Source organism: Choristoneura fumiferana, chromosome 8 (assembly GCF_025370935.1).
Source record: "Choristoneura fumiferana chromosome 8, NRCan_CFum_1, whole genome shotgun sequence".
Lineage (NCBI taxonomy): Eukaryota > Metazoa > Arthropoda > Insecta > Lepidoptera > Tortricidae > Choristoneura > Choristoneura fumiferana.
Genome location: NC_133479.1, coordinates 2,778,063 through 2,796,867, shown reverse-complemented (window position 1 = coordinate 2,796,867; position 18,805 = coordinate 2,778,063). Strand labels below are relative to the sequence as shown.

The 18,805-nt window shown below is 38.0% G+C and overlaps 2 protein-coding genes across 2 annotated transcripts in view; both read left to right on the top strand.

Annotated features, from left to right (window-relative positions):
• The window catches only part of LOC141430141 (sodium-dependent neutral amino acid transporter B(0)AT3), a 44,272-nt gene that overhangs the window by 16,669 nt on the left and 8,798 nt on the right, over positions 1 to 18,805 (top strand). The window contains exons 2-3 of the mRNA XM_074090698.1: positions 9,121 to 9,792; positions 11,146 to 11,507. Coding sequence (XP_073946799.1) covers positions 9,121 to 9,792; positions 11,146 to 11,507 — 1,034 coding nt within the window. The remainder of the gene's footprint in view (positions 1 to 9,120; positions 9,793 to 11,145; positions 11,508 to 18,805) is intronic.
• The window catches only part of LOC141430148 (transmembrane protein 64), a 275,453-nt gene that overhangs the window by 248,349 nt on the left and 8,299 nt on the right, over positions 1 to 18,805 (top strand). The window lies entirely within an intron of this gene.

Here is an 18,805-nt window from a genome sequence, read left to right as displayed (position 1 = left end):
ACAAATAGAATTAAAAAAAAAACATCGCTTTAGGTGCAGCCGTACATTCGTACACACGCAAACGTACATTTTTTTTTTTAATACTTGGTACAGTCACCAGCATTAATATCTACCACAGTGGAGCGTGCAAAAATATCTGACACGTCCTTCCGGCCCTAGAAATAGAGTCGTATCAGATATTTATGCACGCTTGTTGCGTCAGATATTGGTCCTGGTACTGTACTAACTTTTTATATTCTACTCTTCTGCACTTCTGTTTCCCAAACATTGTTCTGCCATGGCCCGGTAATTATTACAGTGCCCCTTCGTGACCCACTTAATACTTTAAGACCCAAGGTGGTTCCATTAGGACGCAATGATTAGGTGAAATAATACATATTTATTACAAGATTCATTTATTAATTAGAAAATTTACAATTACACATTACCTAATAAACTTAAGATAAACCCTAACTAAATAAAACAAAATATATAAGTATATATATTTATTAATAGTAAAAATGTTTTGTTAATACCTACTACATATTTGGGTATCGCCTATTTAGTTACTAAATTTAGTGCGAAGTTAGTACTGTTTATTTTTTACTAAAGAATCCAAGTTCGCGGAAAATGACGAAAGTTTTATCCTAAGGTCAGGCATTTTACGGCCCCGGTATTTTATTTTGATGGCCCGGTACCGGGTCGTGACCCGGAAAATGGGAACACCACAGCATAAAGTAAATCTGCTAAGACTAAGGCAATCAGCGCGAACAGCCAGAAATCCGCGAACTGTTTCTATAACACCTTAACACTTGCTTTGTAGGGGTTTCGGAAGCCGTCAATCGACATCGCAGCTGGGCACAGGCCTCCTCTCAGAATGAGAGGGCTTGGGCCGTAGTTCCCACACAGACCCAGTGCGAATTGGGAACATCACACACCCTTAAGTGGTTTCGCTGGTTTGTGCATGTTTTCTTTCACCGTCAAGCTCGTGGTGAATTAAAAGTAATTTCGCACATGAATTTTGAAAACTCAGACGTTCGAGTCAGGGTTTGAACCCACGATTCTCTGCTTGAGAAGCGATAGGTCAAACTACTAGGCCACCACGGCTTTAGAAGCTCGGTTGCCAAGGTATAAGTTTGTAATACATTGTAATAAGGTCGCCATTCGAGCATTATTGAAGTCACTCAAACACAGCGGCAAAGAAACGCTTTGCTAGCCTAGCAGTCGATGGTCTCTTAACATCAAAGGCCCAGCATTCGACCGCAGAAATGCAATTTCCTCCACATATACACAAATATTTGCATACAAACAAACGAGTACAGTTGAGGAAACTGAATCACATATGCCAGGGTGAAACCTCTTCATAATCAATTTCGCTATAAAGCGCTATCTTATTTGTAATTTTTTCTTTAATTTTATACTGTAGTTTTGTACCTATTTTATTTCTAATTATTTTATTTTGAAAAAATGACTTTCTGCCAATTTTCATGCGGCGCATTCTTCTTGGCAATGATGGTCTTTCCGAAAGCGCTGGTAATTTAAAAAATGACGTGTTAAGTCTAAGTGCCCATTGCGGTCTATTTACTGAATAAATGATTTGAAATTTGAAAATTCAAGGGTCTCAACCTCAAAATCAAATGGTCATAGCGCTAAAGCATTTCAAAGACATAAGGTTAGTAGACGTCACAGGGTACTGGAAAGCTGGCAGCTTCCTCGGACAAAGAATTAGCTTAGCTATTCAAAGAGGAAACGCTGCCAGCATCTTCGGGACCTTGCCTAAGGGGTGTATTCAGTAATGTTTTAGTTTAGGTTTATTTTACACTTTATTTTTATTTTAAGTAAGGGCAGCAGCAGCAGCAGAAATGGCAGAAACTGCCAAAGCAGGAAAATACAGTGGTCTCGGTGCCGAATATGGTTTTGTACCTTTCGGCGTCGAGACCCTTGGTCCGTGGGGCCCTGGCGCTCTGTGTCTCTTCAAAGATCTATCAAAGAGACTCAGAGGTAGCACGGGAGACCGAAGAGCTGGCAGTTTCCTCGCTCAACGCATCAGTCTTGCGATCCAGCGGGGAAATGCTGCCAGCATCTTTGGTACCATGCCGCAGGGTCCATTTTTAGATTTATTATAGTTTTAGCTTATTTAATTTTACTGTACCTAATATACCTTTTTTATGTTTATGTAATATATATTACCTAAAAGTAAACTAACTATGTTGACCTTTAAAAAAAAATTAAGTAAGTATTTTAATTTCGCTACGATTTCTTGGGAAAATGTATGGGATGTCAATATGCTAGTGCCATATTCACAAAGCAGAAAGGTTCCACTCTGGGTGGTACAGTTTCCTCAACTGACATACTAAACAGCTAAAATATTAAGAAATGCTCGCGTCAGAAAGTATGTGTATCCAATATTACACCGTGACGAATCTTGGTGAAAGCAATTATCGTGGAAAAAACTGCGAAGCAATTCAATGATGTAATGAAGGCTCGCGTGTGTCTACTTACAAACCAACTGTTGAGGAAACAGAATCGCGCACCAGGGAACTTTTTCATAATCAATTTCACTATGATTTCCATGACAAATGTATGGGATGTCACATGACATTAGTAGCACAAAGGTTCCACCCTGGTGATTCAGTTTCATTGATTGTATGTTAGATTAGTGGATTTGCACTACCCCCGACGACTATTGGTTTTTGGCGAAAACAAATTACTTGAAATGAATTAGCGTCGTTTGCGTATCTAAGGCGCCCCTGGGACCGTTTCGCAAGCCATTAACCTCTCGATTTAATGGCTATCAGCTCGGTAGTTAGTAATTGCATTGTTTATGGACAATTGGTTCAGTATTTTGAACTCGCGACGATCTGCCTCTTATATGTAGTAAAGTCGGCAAATCGCATCTCATCTTAAGATTGGTTTTTTGGAATCTTTTTGTACTTTTTATTTCAATTCCAAATTTTTAATTTTACGGTCATCCCGTAAAACAAGAAAAGTATAGAAAAAACAGAAAAATAAGACCATCACTGGGAATCGAACCCAGGTCCTCGTTATCCGTACCGCGTGCTATACCGCTACACAGATGGTCAACGGTACCGACACGAGATTCCCCTATGCACCTCATATATCAGCTTGTTTGTTTCTAACTTAGTCACTTAAGCAGCATCTCATCTCCTAAATAAGTAATTAGAGTTAGGTTAGTCGGTCAATTCATTGCCGAGCGCCAGATTACTTACTTTACCGCGATGCCGACGCTTCTGCAGAACAGATGCCCATCGGCGTCAACGGCTTCCAGGGAAAGCTAAATTAGACGCCCATCGGCGTCATCGGCATTACATGAGGGTCCACCAAGACGCCGACGGGCGTCAACGGCACTGAATGGGTTAATATATTAATATGAGTGCAGTGGAGCATGCAAAAATATCTGACACGTCCTAACAGTCCCAGAGGTAGAATAGAAATAGAGTCGTATCAGATATTTATGCTCTCTTTGTTGTGACAGATATTGGTGCGAGACTGTACTTAACTTATATGTCATTTTTATTTATTGTTATTTTTATTTGTTTTATTTTTCGTAATTTACTTTGTCTTTCCAGCTTATATACTTCATTTTTTTAGCATTAGAAAGAAATTAAACGATCTTGACGTGTCTTTTTATTGAAAAACACTTGAAAAATAAGTCGCAGCAAATATGTAACAACTAGCAAGAACATATGATCATTTACATTCTATTGGTATCGTCAGTACTAGTTACTGTTTTTTTAAAAACGTTTTCAATAAAAATATTCGTCAAGATTGTTTGCCTTATTTCTAATGCTATAAAAACGAAGTATAGGACAATTGCGATATAATTTTTTTATTTTTTATTTTATTCGATTGGATGGCAAACGAGCAAGTGGGTCTCCTGATGGTAAGAGATCACCACCGCCCATAAAACATCTGCAACACCAGGGGTATTGCAGACGCGTTGCCAACCTAGAGGCCTAAGATGGGATACCTCACGTGCCAGTTATTTCACCGGCTGTCTTACTCTCCACGCCGAAACACAACAGTGCAAGCACTGCTGCTTCACGGCAGGATTAGCGAGCAAGATGGTGGTAGCAATCCGGGCGGACCTTGCACAAGGTCCTACCACCTGCCAATAATTGTACAATAAAGAGTTTACATACATACATACATACATTTTGTTAAGTCCGTAACTAATAGTTATTTATGTAGCTGGTGCATAATGAGAGGCATTAAAGTACGAGTGTGGTTTTATGAAACGAGCCGAAGGCAAGTTTCATAATAAGATCACACGAGTGTTTTCATGCCTAATTATGTATAGCCGCATACATAACTTTATCTACATGCATATCATAAGTTTTCTATAATATGTTCAGATATGGCCTGTATTTTGACTTTGACTTTGACTTTGACTTGACTTGACTTTGACTTTGAATAATAATTATTATCTACATGCATGTCATAAGTTTTCTACAATATGTACAGATATGCATTGTTAAAAAAAGTATTACCGATACTTTAATGTAAACATTATGATGCACTGTACTTTAATGTGAACATTAAGATGCACCCGCAGATACCAGGTTTCTTAATAAAGGCAATTTGATAGTCGTTTCTGAATATATAATAGGGAAGTTATGATATGCATGTAGATAAAGTTCTTAATCCACCAATGTTTATCAAAAGAAGGTTAATAAGCAAGTTTTTTGTCAATGTCGCTCATCAAGTTTCCGAATTTACAATTTAACCTTTAACAATGACTGTGTATCGGAATATATTACTTACGTACTTTTTTCAATAAAAAAACATGGATTTTTCTAAAAAGTTACCAGGTAATTTCTCTCAATGAACTGAGCCATCTCTTTATCGAAGTTAACGAAAATCGAAAATAAACAGCGCTTTACCACGTCCAAGGTTAGGTATCGATTCCCGTAAAACAAATTGGAAGGTGGGTTAAATTTTGGAAGCTAAATTTGACCAACTTCTTACATAAAATAAATTTGATACAACTTGGCATAAGTACTTATGTAAATTGGGTGACAATACTATTGTAATGTCACTTATGCTTACATTATTATCTGGTAGTGACATCTTGGTGGTCCTGCCAGGATCGTCTCCGCAGGAAGGAACTCGTACCGATTTTAAATTTGGTACGGATATGTAGTTTAGATGACAATGCACGTCAGTCAACAAAAAGTACAGTCTGCAAAAAAGCTTGCATTAAAAATGAAATTTTTAACAAAAAACTTATTCATTCATGTTTATTCGAAACACAGCAAGCGTCAAAGGCATTAAGAAACTAGAAGCGCTAATACTTAGCAAAATTTCCGTTCGCATTTGTTCCCGAATGTTTTTTCCCCACTGGTTTTTTACTGAAGCTTATTTTCACAGTAACTTTTTTTCCAATCAGAATCGGCACAGCCACAGTGTCGACGGAGTTCCGCTGTGTAGTTTTGGCCCTTCGGGCCTATATGAACTTAACATAACCTAAACCTACCTATGTTTCTGTGTCGATTCTGATTGGAAAAAAACGCTACTGTGAAAATAAGCTTCAGTAAACAAGCATATTCGGAAAAAAAGCATTTGGGAAAAAATCCGAACGGAAATTTTGCTACCAGGAAATAACGATTTTGGGAATTTGTTCTAACAAACCTTCCCCGGGACTCAAACTATCTGTGTACCACGTTTCATCTAATTCGGTTAAGAAGTTTTGACATGATAAGATAACAAACAAACAATTAGACTTACAAACTTTCACATTTGTAATATTAGTAGGATGATAGTTAGAAGGGGCAGAGGCAATATTGCTAAAAGCCCACGGGCACGATAAAGTAGCAGGAACAGCTACATCTCATAAAATTACAAAAATTACTTGTTCGTTCCCAAAATACGAGCCCAAACGTTCTTTATTTACGCATGTGATTGGATTCCGTCTCCCGGCTTGCAAATTCCATCGTATTATGTACACAGTTATACAATAAATTTTATTCTATTTCAAAGTATCTGAGAAAATCACTAGAGCTTTTCATGTAATGGGAAATCTCAAATAACGTGACTTGAATTATGATGAAAGAACTTTTTGCGGACCAACAACTCAAGTTAATGTGTCTATAATATTCTATTTCTCTTTCATATAAATACAATTTTTACAAACTTAAGGGCTATAAATGACGTCGCAGCTCACTATTGCGTTATAAAATCTGTGGGAGAATCGCATTTCAACTGTTTATAAAGTACGAGTATGCCAATGTACTCCAATAATTATTCGTGATAGACTTTTATATTCTTTAAAAATGTTTATTAACGGTTTTTAAAGAAAATAAAAGTCTATAACGAATAATTATTGAAGTAGACACATGAACTTATATATTAAGAAGAGTTCTATCAGACTACATTTTTAATTTTCATTAAATTTTTATGGAATAATCGAGAAAAACTAACAAAAATGCAACGTTTCCAGCTCAGCAGGTATAAAAGCTCTTAATTTCTCCCAGACACTAGTGGCTTAACTCTTACTGCTATATAAATCTTCTCAACAGACGTTTTTCCTAGCCAGCGGTAGTATTTTTGACATTCATAAGTGCTTGTTATAGCCTAAATTGAAGAAAGATATTTCGAGTTTGACTGGTGTACAAGGCGTACTTTATTGTAGGTACATTTTTTTTACTTTTCTCTTTACGACGCGTTTCTTTCCCAGTATATTTCGGACGTATTTTCATTAACAACGCAGAGTTGTGGCCCGCAAAAAGGATGAGGCTTGAATGCAGTACTTGTTTTAGTTCCCGCATCTGAGTTAAAGTTAACGGAAATCAAAAACAACTCGTTGTATACGATGAAGATGTATTTTGATGTTGAATTTATACGCTTAAAGCGAATACCTACTAAAGAGGTTCTCTTCACATAGCCCTTTGATTATTTCAGGCGTTGCAAAAGGCTTTTATTAGCCATTCTCTTTCGTCTAATTACACTAATTAAGCCTAATTCCTCATTAACAAAGTGCTGCCAGGACACGACAACAACTGCGTTTCCTGAAAAGCCTTCAGCCGATCAGCCGATTGTAATCGAAACTACATATATTCCTTCTTATATTTTGTTATCTTACACTGTGTTAGGGTTCTGTATGCAACAAATGTGTGTTCATGCAGCTCCTCCGCCTCCACACTGTAAGAACACAACAATCACATAATCCCAACTATCACCACCGCACTAAACTGACACGTTTCGAACTTAACCAAAGTTCAGCCTCAGAGCAACATCCTCATACGTAGGGACAGGCGGCAGATGTAAAAATTGTTTCAATAACGACCTATTTATACTCCAGCTAACTATAGTTTAATACAGGGTGTTTGTTTCGCGATTTATTGACATATACTATTTAAAGCTGCATTCACATTTATCTGTCGTGTTGTGTTGTGATGCTCTTTGTGTATCTCTCTCTCTATAGCTTTGATGCGACACAACACAAGCCGTCACAACACACTGCATTATACCGGGAGTGGCCTGTAATACGAGCAAAAAATGTAAACATATATCGTCCTCGTCAAACTGAACAACATTAGTTCTGCGACTTTTAAAATAATGGACTCTTTGAATTTTCCTTTTTTCATACAAATTAAATACTGCTATCAATGTAAGCCATCCTAGAACACAACTGACGTCGCCTGTCACGCTACAAACATCAAGCATTTTGCTTTACATTGCTACTTCGAATAAATTTAAAAGTGTAATATAAATTCAAAAACTAATTATTTTTAAAAGTCGCTGAACTAATGTTGTTCAGTTTGAGGAGTATGATCTATGTTTTAATTATTTGCTTATATTACTATAAATGTGAACGCAACCATATAAAATGTATGAAACCGATACCGTTCTGATGCGAACGACACAACACGACAGAAAAATGTGAATCAGGCTTTAGGCCGAGGCCGCACTAATGCTAAACCGTCGCGGTTTTTAACCGCGTGACTTTTTTATAAAAGTAAACTTAAAACCGCCAGTCACGCGGTTAAAAACCGCGGCGGTTTAGCCGTAGTGCGGCCTCGGCCTTAGGCTGATTCTTGCAAGTCATGTGCGGCCCCGCGCATGCGTGGATAAGCTCCATCTATCACTGACAAGCACACAAAGCGCTCGGATTATCCTCAAGCTCATCTAAGAATGAGTTTAATTGGTCCTCATTATTATGACCACACTAGCACTTACCCTCAGCTTCGCACGCGTAATCCATTAGATCCAGCAGTTGATTTAAATTCCGGGATTTTTGTGAATTCTCATTGGAAATGCCAATTATATTGGAGTCTTCATTCACGTTACAAAAACATCAGTGCCTAATTTTATGACCTCGAACCCAGCGGTTGAGATTACAAGATTTTCTGATTTCTGGGAATATTGGGATAAAAAGTAAGCCATTCTTTTTGCGTGAAAAAGTGACAAACATTCATAATACACTTTCGAGTTAAATAGGTTTGGCGCTAGCTGTAAAATACCGAGGTGTTCCATCCATAATTTATAACGGGTGTGGCCTGTAACAGAAGCAAATAATTAAAATATAGATTGTCCTCGTCAAAATGAACGACATTGATTCAGCGACTTTTAAAAATAAATAGTTTTTTTTATTTCTATTACAGTTTAAAGTTCATTCGAAGAAGCAAAAAGCAAAATGTTTGTTGTTTGTAGGGTAGGGTGACAAGCGACGTAACTGAACTCTAGGATGGCGTACATTGATAACACTAGTTAATTTGTATGAAAAAGGGTCTGACGAGTACCATCTACCATCTATGTTTTAATTATTTGCTCCTATTACAGGCCACACCCGGGATTCCATTTTACTTTTTGTGGTCATCATCACAATAAAGAGTCATTGACTTTATGACATTAAATTGTCCAGCATTGAATGAGGTAGAAACACATGCCGTATCACGTATAAAATTTCACCTTGTATTCATCAATGAGCTTAAGCAATTACTTTAATCACCCGTGACCATAGACATAGAGCTTTAAAGTCCGCGATCATAGAGTTTCTTGCATACGTAGCTATCATAAGGTCGCGGGTGAGCTAAGTAATTGTTTTAGTTCATTGTATTCATGATGTCATGTATGTCATGATGTAATGTCATGACTAACGATGATTATCCTTTGTTGCAGTTAAGCAGCCCGACCCAGTACTTCTGGTACCGCACCACCCTCCAAATTTCCGAGGACATCAACCACCCACAAACCTTCAACTACAAGATAGCTCTCGCCCTCGTCATCGCCTGGATCCTGGTCTATCTCTGCATGATTAAAGGCATTGCGTCCTCCGGCAAAGTCGTCTACGTAACCGCCACTTTCCCCTACATTGTCTTAGTCATATTCTTCTTCCGGGGCATAACTTTAAAAGGCATGGGGGACGGTTTAATTCACCTTTTCACGCCAAAATGGCATACTATCTTAGACCCAGTGGTATGGTTAGAAGCCGGCACTCAAATATTCTTTTCCCTTGGTTTAGCCTTCGGTGGCCTGATAGCTTTTTCTTCTTACAACCCTGTAGATAATAACTGCTACAGAGACGCCATTATGGTGTCCATGACTAATTGTTTAACGTCCATGTTTGCTGGGATCGTTGTGTTTTCGATTATTGGTTTTAAAGCTACTATGGTGTATGAGAAGTGTTTGGATGTGAGGAATGAGACCCTGTTGGAGATGTTTGGGCCGGCGTACAGGTCCATGGTTCTGCCTGAAGCAGGGCAGCTGGTTACTGTGGATCTGAACGGGAATCTGACAAAGCTGGTGATGCCGACGTTGCCTGAATGCGATTTGCAGAAAGAGCTGGATAATGTAAGTTAAATAATGTTAAATGTATTATTTATTATTGAATCAGGCGTTAAAGGTGAAAAACTTAACTAAATTACCTGTTGTATGTAGTAGTGCACAGCATGGAGTCATTTTTCGAATTTGGAACGTCAATTAGTTTATACGGACTAAACAGCCAAATATTCGTGAAGATCAAATTCCTTCTACGGGTTTCTTTTTATTTCCTAGACTGGAGAGAAACGGCGTATTTACAAATGTCTCAAACATTTTTGATTTGATTTAGAGTCGATAACTTAGCACTCGTATAAGTTTTTAAACTTTTATCTACGGGAATTATTATTACGGGGATAAAAGTTTAAAACCCTATACGGGTACTAAGTACTCTAAATCAAATCAGGCAATTTTTTTTGTCGTTTTATTTTTAATATATGGATCTTTTTTTTTTTACTCAAATTGTATCGGTTTCACTGTTTTTTTTTTTTAATGTATGATGACCAGATGGTCTCAAAGGAAGACCAGCGCCGTTCGCAAGACCGGCAGATTGCTGATTTGGGACCATTTCGTGACATGCATAACTTATTTTTTTTTCTCTTTTTTATTTCTTTTATCCATTGTTCTCATGTTTGTCACGTATAAATATTTTCTTTCTTTCTTTTCAATTTTGGGGCGAGATGGTAAAGTTGAAGCAGTTTTCATCGTTTTTCATAATTTTTTTTCCTACTTAAACTAATAGAAGAAAGATATGGACCCTTTCCGCTTAAACTTTGTCTTTAGACTCGTTCACATCGTATTATACGGTTCTACTATTCGGTTTGGCTATAGGTACAGTACTTTGTCCGCCCACGCCGGGTGCGCGGTCAACCCTTCTAAATCGATATGCAAAATCCACACAATGCAAGCTCGTTGTCAGAATTCAGAGCACATGAGACTTGTTCCATCCAACATGTCTACCTTTTTTGTGAAATGTCTTGTGTTTTTGTTTGTTACTGAGGTTTGAGCCTGTGTAACATATATACTGAGCGGCAAAAAATACCCTCAAATGTATGCAGTAATTGGTAATTTTTTCATGTAGAGGAGGGCCAAATTTTGTTCCGCTGAGTATACTTAATGGTCAAACCGGATAACTCATGTCTTAAATCGAGTTTAGCTCGACATGTTTCGAGCCCCTCTTCCTGGAGCAACGTAACTCAGCGGCTGCTGCAACACGCGGCACTGCGCACGCGCACGTATGTTCCGGGAGGAAGGGCTACGAATTAGCCCGAAACATGTCGAGCTAAACTAGATTCAAGAGGTGAGTTATCATGTTTAAAGTTCCAAAAAGATTGTGTTCAAAATGTAATTACTATAAAAAAATCATTGCTACTTTTTTCTTTCCAGACCGCTTCAGGCACTGGCCTCGCGTTCATAATTTTCACGGAAGCCATCAACCAGTTCCCCGGAGCGCAGTTCTGGTCCATTCTCTTCTTCCTGATGCTGTTCACCCTGGGCATAGACTCCCAATTCGGCACCCTAGAAGGCGTCGTCACCTCCGTAGTCGATATGAAGCTATTCCCTAACCTAAGAAAGGAGTATTTAACTGGTGGAATATGCCTGGCTTGCTGTCTGATGTCTATGGCATTTGCCCACGGAGCTGGAAGCTATATATTCCTGCTATTTGACATGTACAGTGGGAACTTTCCATTGCTGATCATTGCTTTTTGCGAGTGCATCGGGATTGCTTACGTGTATGGAGTTAAAAGGTTAGTGTTATGTTTTAGAGAACCTCGGGCTACTACGAAATTCGAAACCGTACCGTCCCTCTCACTCTCGTATTAAAACAATATCAGCGCAAGCGGGACGGCAAAATACGAAGTTCGAGTTTTGTACTTCTTAGTATAGCCCCTGACGTCGAAGCTTCCCGGTGTTCTGTCCTCGGTCGGGGTAGATATTTGTATGCAAAACACGAATGTTTGTTCTCGAGTCTTGGGCGTTTAATATAGTATTTATGTATGCATCTATTTAATTTAATTTCACTTTAATTGATATTTTTTGCATTACTTTGTTTATATCCGAAGCGTCGCCATAGTACGTCCATGAAGGTGATATGACAACTGTCACAGATGCTTCTCATTCGTGTCAAATTTTTTCACCCAATAAATTGCTTCTCAAAAAAAACATGAAATACGATCTAGTAGTTAATGATAAGCTTAAAATTTATACGCAGTGATATAGCTTCACAGTACAGTCAGTAGCAGAAGTGGATGAGCGGTTACGGTGCTCAAAATGATCTACACACGATTCTATTGCCAATGTAGGTATTTAATAAGTTTTTGGTAAAAAAATAACATTTTTAATACGCTTTTTTTGCTGACTACTTTTTGTTGACTATACTTGCATTGTCGCCCAAAGTACATTTGCATAACGTCGATGATACTGCAATACCGCGTAAGTAGCATTTTCCATAAGGTATAATTTTCGCTGCACTAACAGTTCTGACATTGTACTGTTCTGACAGTGGAAATTATACCTTAATGGAAAATGCTAGTTACGCGGTATTGCTACTGCAATCACCGACGATAGCAAATTTCAAGTCGATGCCATATTAACCGTTGAAGAGTTCCGTCCTGTCGAGACGATCCTGGGTGGACTACCAGGATGTCACTACCAAATTATTGTATTGTCACGCAATTTACATAAGTAAGTACTTATGCCAAATTTTAAGACAATCCAACTACTAGAAGTGGGTAAATGTAACTTGTAAGATTTGACCCTCATATACATACAAGATACATTGCAAATTAAATAAAAGCTTTTAATAATTAATAAGAGTATGAGTGTTTAGATCGTTTTGAGCACCGCAACCGCTCATCTACTTCTGCTGCTGACTGTACTAATACCAACATCTGGTTACTTTTTATGTTTAAGATTGTTTTTTTGGAATCTTTTTGTATTTTTTATATCAATTCCAAATTTTTACTTTTACGGTCATCCCGTAAAACCGAAATTGAAAATACAAACTGAAATATAGATGCACAGAAAAAACAGAAAAATAAGACCATCACTGGGAATCGAACCCAGGTCCTCGGTAATCCGTACCGCGTGCTATACCGCTACACCACTGATGGTCAAAAACCACCAGTGACCATCAGTGGTGTAGCGGTATAGCACGCGGTACGGATTATTACCGATTATTTTCAACTTTTTATGTTTGTATAAAAAAATACACGCTGTATGTAGATTGAAAAAATATGTAACAACTAGCTTTTGCCCGGGGTTTCGTCCGCGTGGAATTAGGTTATCGCACACTGTTCCCTCGGGAACTGCATTTTCCGGGATAAAAAGTAGCCTATGTCACTCTCGGGCCCATAAACTATCTCTATGCCAAAAATCACGTCGATCCGTCACTCCGTTTTGACGTGAAAGACGGACTAACATACAAACAAACACAGTTTCGCATTATAATATTAGTATGGAGTATGGATGTTGTCAAACCTGACGCTCCTAAACCAGTCATCAAAACTTCCGGCCGCACCGTCGCTTAAAACTTCGCAATTTGGTGTTTCTTGTAATTTCGAGAGTACAGTTTAGGGAACTGTAATTTAATAACAATGTTAAGTTTAGAGATAACTATACTAGTTTGGTTTCCAGCTTATCTTGATATAAATTGGACTTATAAGATAAATTTATCTGACACTTCGTCGCGGGTTCAAATCCCGGGCTCGCTGATCTGTTTTTCAGAATTCATGTGCGAAGTTGCACTTTGAATTTATGAGCTTTACGGTGACCTGCACACACCTGAGATGAAATTCATTGGTGTTTGTGAAGTTCCCAACCCGCACTGGGCTTGCGTGGGAATTATGGCCCAGACACTCTCATCGGAGAGGAGGCCTGTGCTCAGCGGTGCAACGTATATAGTGGAATGATGATGATGATGATGATCTAACACTACCTGTGACTGTGACTAAATTTATGTCTGGAAGTAATATTGAGTTTCCAGCTTTGTAATTATTGTTAATTTTGAAGCAACCAAGAGTAATACTGTTGCTATGTGTGTTTAACTTTTAATTTTGTAATCGTTTCTTACTGTTGTTTTTGTTATTATTTTTTCGTCTCATTTTTTATTAGATTAATCCCACCTTCTGGCGTTCGTGCCGTTCGCGGTATTAGTCTTTTTAATCCCCGACGCAAAAAGGCGCCATTTCACGATATGCCTAGGAATTTCGTGATCTGGCGGATTTTACGATCGGCCGCCGACATATACATACTCAGGTTAGAAAGCAACCTCAGTAAATTCTCCCCTCATGCTACTTGAACGGTTTTCCAAACATTTGCCGATGTAGATCACGATTCAAATAAGTTATAAACCCTCCCGGAACGTTGTGACGTTCATGCGAAATTGCATTTGGCTATAACTCCGCAGTTTGTGAACTTATCGTTCTTGCTAAGATTTCTGCGTATATACCTATCTTTAATCTACGTGTATTTTTTGTTAAAATCACAAACTTTAAGGGCAAAGTCTCATAAACATACTTTCATTTGTTTTACTAAAGTTAAGATTTTTTCCTTACAAAATAAATTAGCACACAATTATGCATCACAAAAGTTCGCATACTCTTCGCTAGTCATCATACCATAGTCGTAATTTTTGTCCGAATCATCGTTTGGTTATTTTTTCTTCCCACTGAAACCTTACATTTTTCTGAAAAATTTAATAGGTCATCCTATAGAAAGCTATACGTTATACTTGGTTAGGATGGTTATTTAACTAAATGTAAACAAAACAACGTCAATTGGTGTCTTTAATATTGAAATTCACTAATTTAAACTGTCTAAACATTTACATTTCTGTATTGAAATACGCTAGTCTATTTTATATTATGATAGATAAGTAGTTGTTGTTGTTTCTTTAAAAAAATATGGCTCTGTCCATCGGAGGACAATTTTGCCAGTGTCTAGTAGTTTTTGCCGTTGTACGGTAAAAAAATTCTAGAAAACGAAATATGAGAGGTAATGGTGGATGAACGATGACAGCGCAAATCTTCTCGATAGATAAGTAAAATGTTTAAAATCCTTGAATGTACCAAATCTGTCAGCTGAAGTTTGTTTACATTTAGTTAAATAGCTATCCAAACCAACAGGTTGGGTTTGTTTTATAACAATTCTGAACAATTGGATCCAGAAAAAGAAAAAAAGAGGAGACAAACGATCGTTCAGACAAACATTAGGTACATTCGGACACCCACACCCAATAAGTATGCGAGCCGATATGGACCCATGCATCACTACATCACTACTACCACAGGTCGCACTCGAGCACTCTTGACTGAGTGACCATGGTCATCGTTTAGACCAGTGGTGGGCAAACTTTTTTGATAGGGGGCCAAAAAGTGACAGATATTTTAGAGGAGGGCCAGAATTAAACCAAAAAATATTTTGAAAATACAAACTGAAATATAGATGCACAGAAAAACCAGAAAAATAAGACCAGCACTGGAAATCGAACCCAGGTCCTCGGCATTCAGGACCTGGGTTCGATTCCCAGTGCTGGTCTTATTTTTCTGGTTTTTAAATACAAAAAGATTTAAAAAAAACAATCTTAAAAATTATTTTGTTTTGAATTTTTTAATCACCTCACCTCTTCGCTCTTCTTTCTACACGGCTAGTCTAGCTGTCTCCTTTACCGGTGCATCTATTACTCATTCTATTTTATATTAACTACAGGGCGATCAAAATAATATTATTTATCGCGGGCCATATGGGAACTATTAATTTCGAAGGTACTTCGGCGGGCCGGTTTAAATTACTTGGCGGGCCGGAATTGGCCCACGGGCCGTGCTTTGCCCATCACTGGGTTAGACCAGGGGTCTTCAAACTTTTCGACTCAAGGGCCACTCTGCACTTAATGTAAATTCGTGCGGGCCAAGACTTTGGCTGGTCATGGGGGTAATACATTAGTTAAGTAGACTTCCAGGAGGTAGGTACCTAGATACGAGTAACGCATAAGGAACGCACTTGGTGTTGATTATGTTCATGAGTGGCTAACTATGATTATGACCAATTACCGTGATGGCGGGTCTTATAAAACGAATTACTAGTTACTTGTAGCTTTATAAAATCAGACCCTATCGCGGGCCGGACCGTGGGCTCTCCCGCTTTCTTTCCGCGGGCCGGATTAGAGGGGCTCGCGGGCCGGAGTTGTCCCGCGGGCAGTAGTTTGGTGACCCCTGGTTTAGACAGTAGTGAACCGTCACGACGACTTTCTTGTGAAAATAGTGTACCTACTTACATAGTGCCCCTTGCCTAATCCACACCGCAAAGCTGGAGGAGTCCAGAGTTTGTTCTTGGCAACAGAGAGCATGCTGCCTGCTCTCACATCGTCTCTTAGCCTTCTCCGTCAGAAACAGATAGAATAGAATCGAATAGAATTGATTTATTTGGTGTTAAAAAAGTTTGTGCATGAGATCGTCCTTTTTACTCTGGAACCCGGCATAACACGGCCAAAGTTCATCATCATTCCCGCCTATATATCGCACACCTAGATCAAAACAGTATTAACTCAAAATTGGTGTATTTTTAGTTAATAGTATATTCGACATCTACAGATGATGCCGCGTCAGCCAATAAAACAGAACCAAAAATATTCCAAAAACTCGCCGATAGGTGGCTTTGTAAGACCCTTTTGCACGTGGCGGTGCCTCACCCCCCCACCCGCAAGACAGTAGCATCATTAGTTCCCGACCGAACACAACGCTGAGTGCATGCTAGCACTTTGATTTAAAACCGATGTATTTCGAGGTAAGACTGTTTTGTTTTTACAGTTTTGATGAGTTGGCGTTGCACGACTGATGGATAATAAATTGTTCAAATTAGAGTTAACACTGTTTTGATGACCTAGGTAAGATATTTCTCTATGATTATTTTTAGTTATATCTGTTTTCATGGTTTTAATTATTGCTTTTGAATTGCGTCGCTTTTGTTGAATGAGAATTTATTCTTAATTATAATTTGAACTAACACAGATGGACGACTCTTTTAAGTTTCATAAAACGCAGTAATTTATGTTGAAACTGTTTTAAATGTCACTTGTGTTATGATTTGCTAGGCATGTTTGAGTTTTATCATTTTTGAGTTAATACGCTTTTTTATGGTTAGTAAATAAACCTTTAATAATTTAAATACTTGTTTTAGAAATATGAAGGGACGGGGCCGGATATTCGTGCAAATGGTTATAGAAAAAGAAAAATAAAATGTTAACCCTAATATGCCGTCTCAAAGAGTTTCAAATGGAAAATAGCTTTTTAAGGGAAGAGTTACCGATGTTGACCGGTCAAATGGAACAAAATTCATCACCTGAGGGTTATTTTTCTGTTTCAAATAACCCAATGGCCCAGTCAATTGAGATCCAACGACCTGATTATTATATTTCACCAATACGAAGTGACGACAGTGACATCATTATTTTTGAGAAGATTTTAACACGACTGATCTCAAGTGTAATTTAAGTGTTTTTTGATAATTAAGGAAGAATTATTTGTAACATTTTTTTCGTAGAGCTATTCATTTGATTTCATTTGCCTTGTAAAAGTTTATGACATGGTTCCTATTGAATAATATCTAGTGTAAAATTCATTATTTTCATTTAAACCTCATAAAACGTTCCAAATATCAAATAAACTACTCTTTTAATGAATGGCTTACTATCATTTTTATTGTATCAAAATCGAATTAATTCAAAAAGTAGTATACAAAACAGTTCCAACTAAAAATAATTACGGAAATCAAATACACTTAATTCTAAAAAACTGTAACAACTGAAAAATGGTATTTAATTTATCTTTTACATGATTTTAAATTTTAAATTATGAATACATCAACTTACAATCTCAGTTTGCTTTAAAAAATTCAACAAATAAGCTTCTATCGTGTATAGTTTTCTCAAATCAACATTTTTGCCATTTCTGAAAAAAAACGATTTTTTGAGTTAATACTGTTTTAATCTAGGTGTGCGATATGTCCCGCTGCTGGACACAGGCTTCCTCTCAGAATGAGAGTGCTTGGGCATTCCCACGCGGGCCCAGTACGGATTGGGCACTTTACACGCACCATTGAATTGCTTCGCAGGTTTGTGCAGGTTTCACGATGTTTTCCTTCAGCGCACAGCTCGTGGTAAATTTCGAATGTAGTTTCGCACTTGGATTTCTAAAAACTCAGAGATGCTAGCCCGGGTGGTTACGAGTAAATATACGATCCTCTGCATCTACAAGTTCATCATAAAATCTGGTTACCTATTCATTGGAATATAAATAAGATAGTCTAAAATTTGGTTCGAACTCTTCAGACCCCGATGTCTGACCCTGAGGACCTTTTTGAACGGCTCCCGTTACGCAAGTCTAGCGATTGCGAGAAGGGTCTTATAAATGTTATATGATGCTCCATTTTTATCTTACTATCTCATAAGCACTTTTCAAGATAAGTGAATTGCTTCGCTTCGATGCTTTAGGCGTTCTCCATGTAAAGTCCAGTTTAGACTAAGATTGGTATTTTGTATTTTTTATTTCAACTCCGATTTTTTTCATTTCTACGGTCATTCCGTAAAATCCATATCGAAAATACAAACAATTTGACTGCTTAATAGCTACATCTCTTGTTCGGGTGAGCGGTTAGTTCCAATGGAGTGTCGAAAGTTTCTCGATGAGGGCTAAAGCATAGATGTCGCTAGTGTCGCTGCTTAAGTAACTAAATAGGAAACAAACAAGTTGAGATATGTGGTGCATAGGAGAAATTTGTGTCTGTACTCCTGTCCAGTGGTGGTGTAGCATTATAGCACGTAGCACGGAATGCCGAGGACTTGGGTTCAATTCCCGGCGCTGGTCTCTTTTTCTGGTTTTTCTGTGCATCTATGTTTCAGTTTGTATTTTCGATCCAGCTGGCTACAGCTAGTTTTAAATATTCCTGAAACACGAGCTATCAAATAAACATCACCATTCGGTAGGGCCAACGGTCAACTGTGAGCGAATTGTATGGTATGGTATTTATTTATGGTCAAATTCAAAATTCA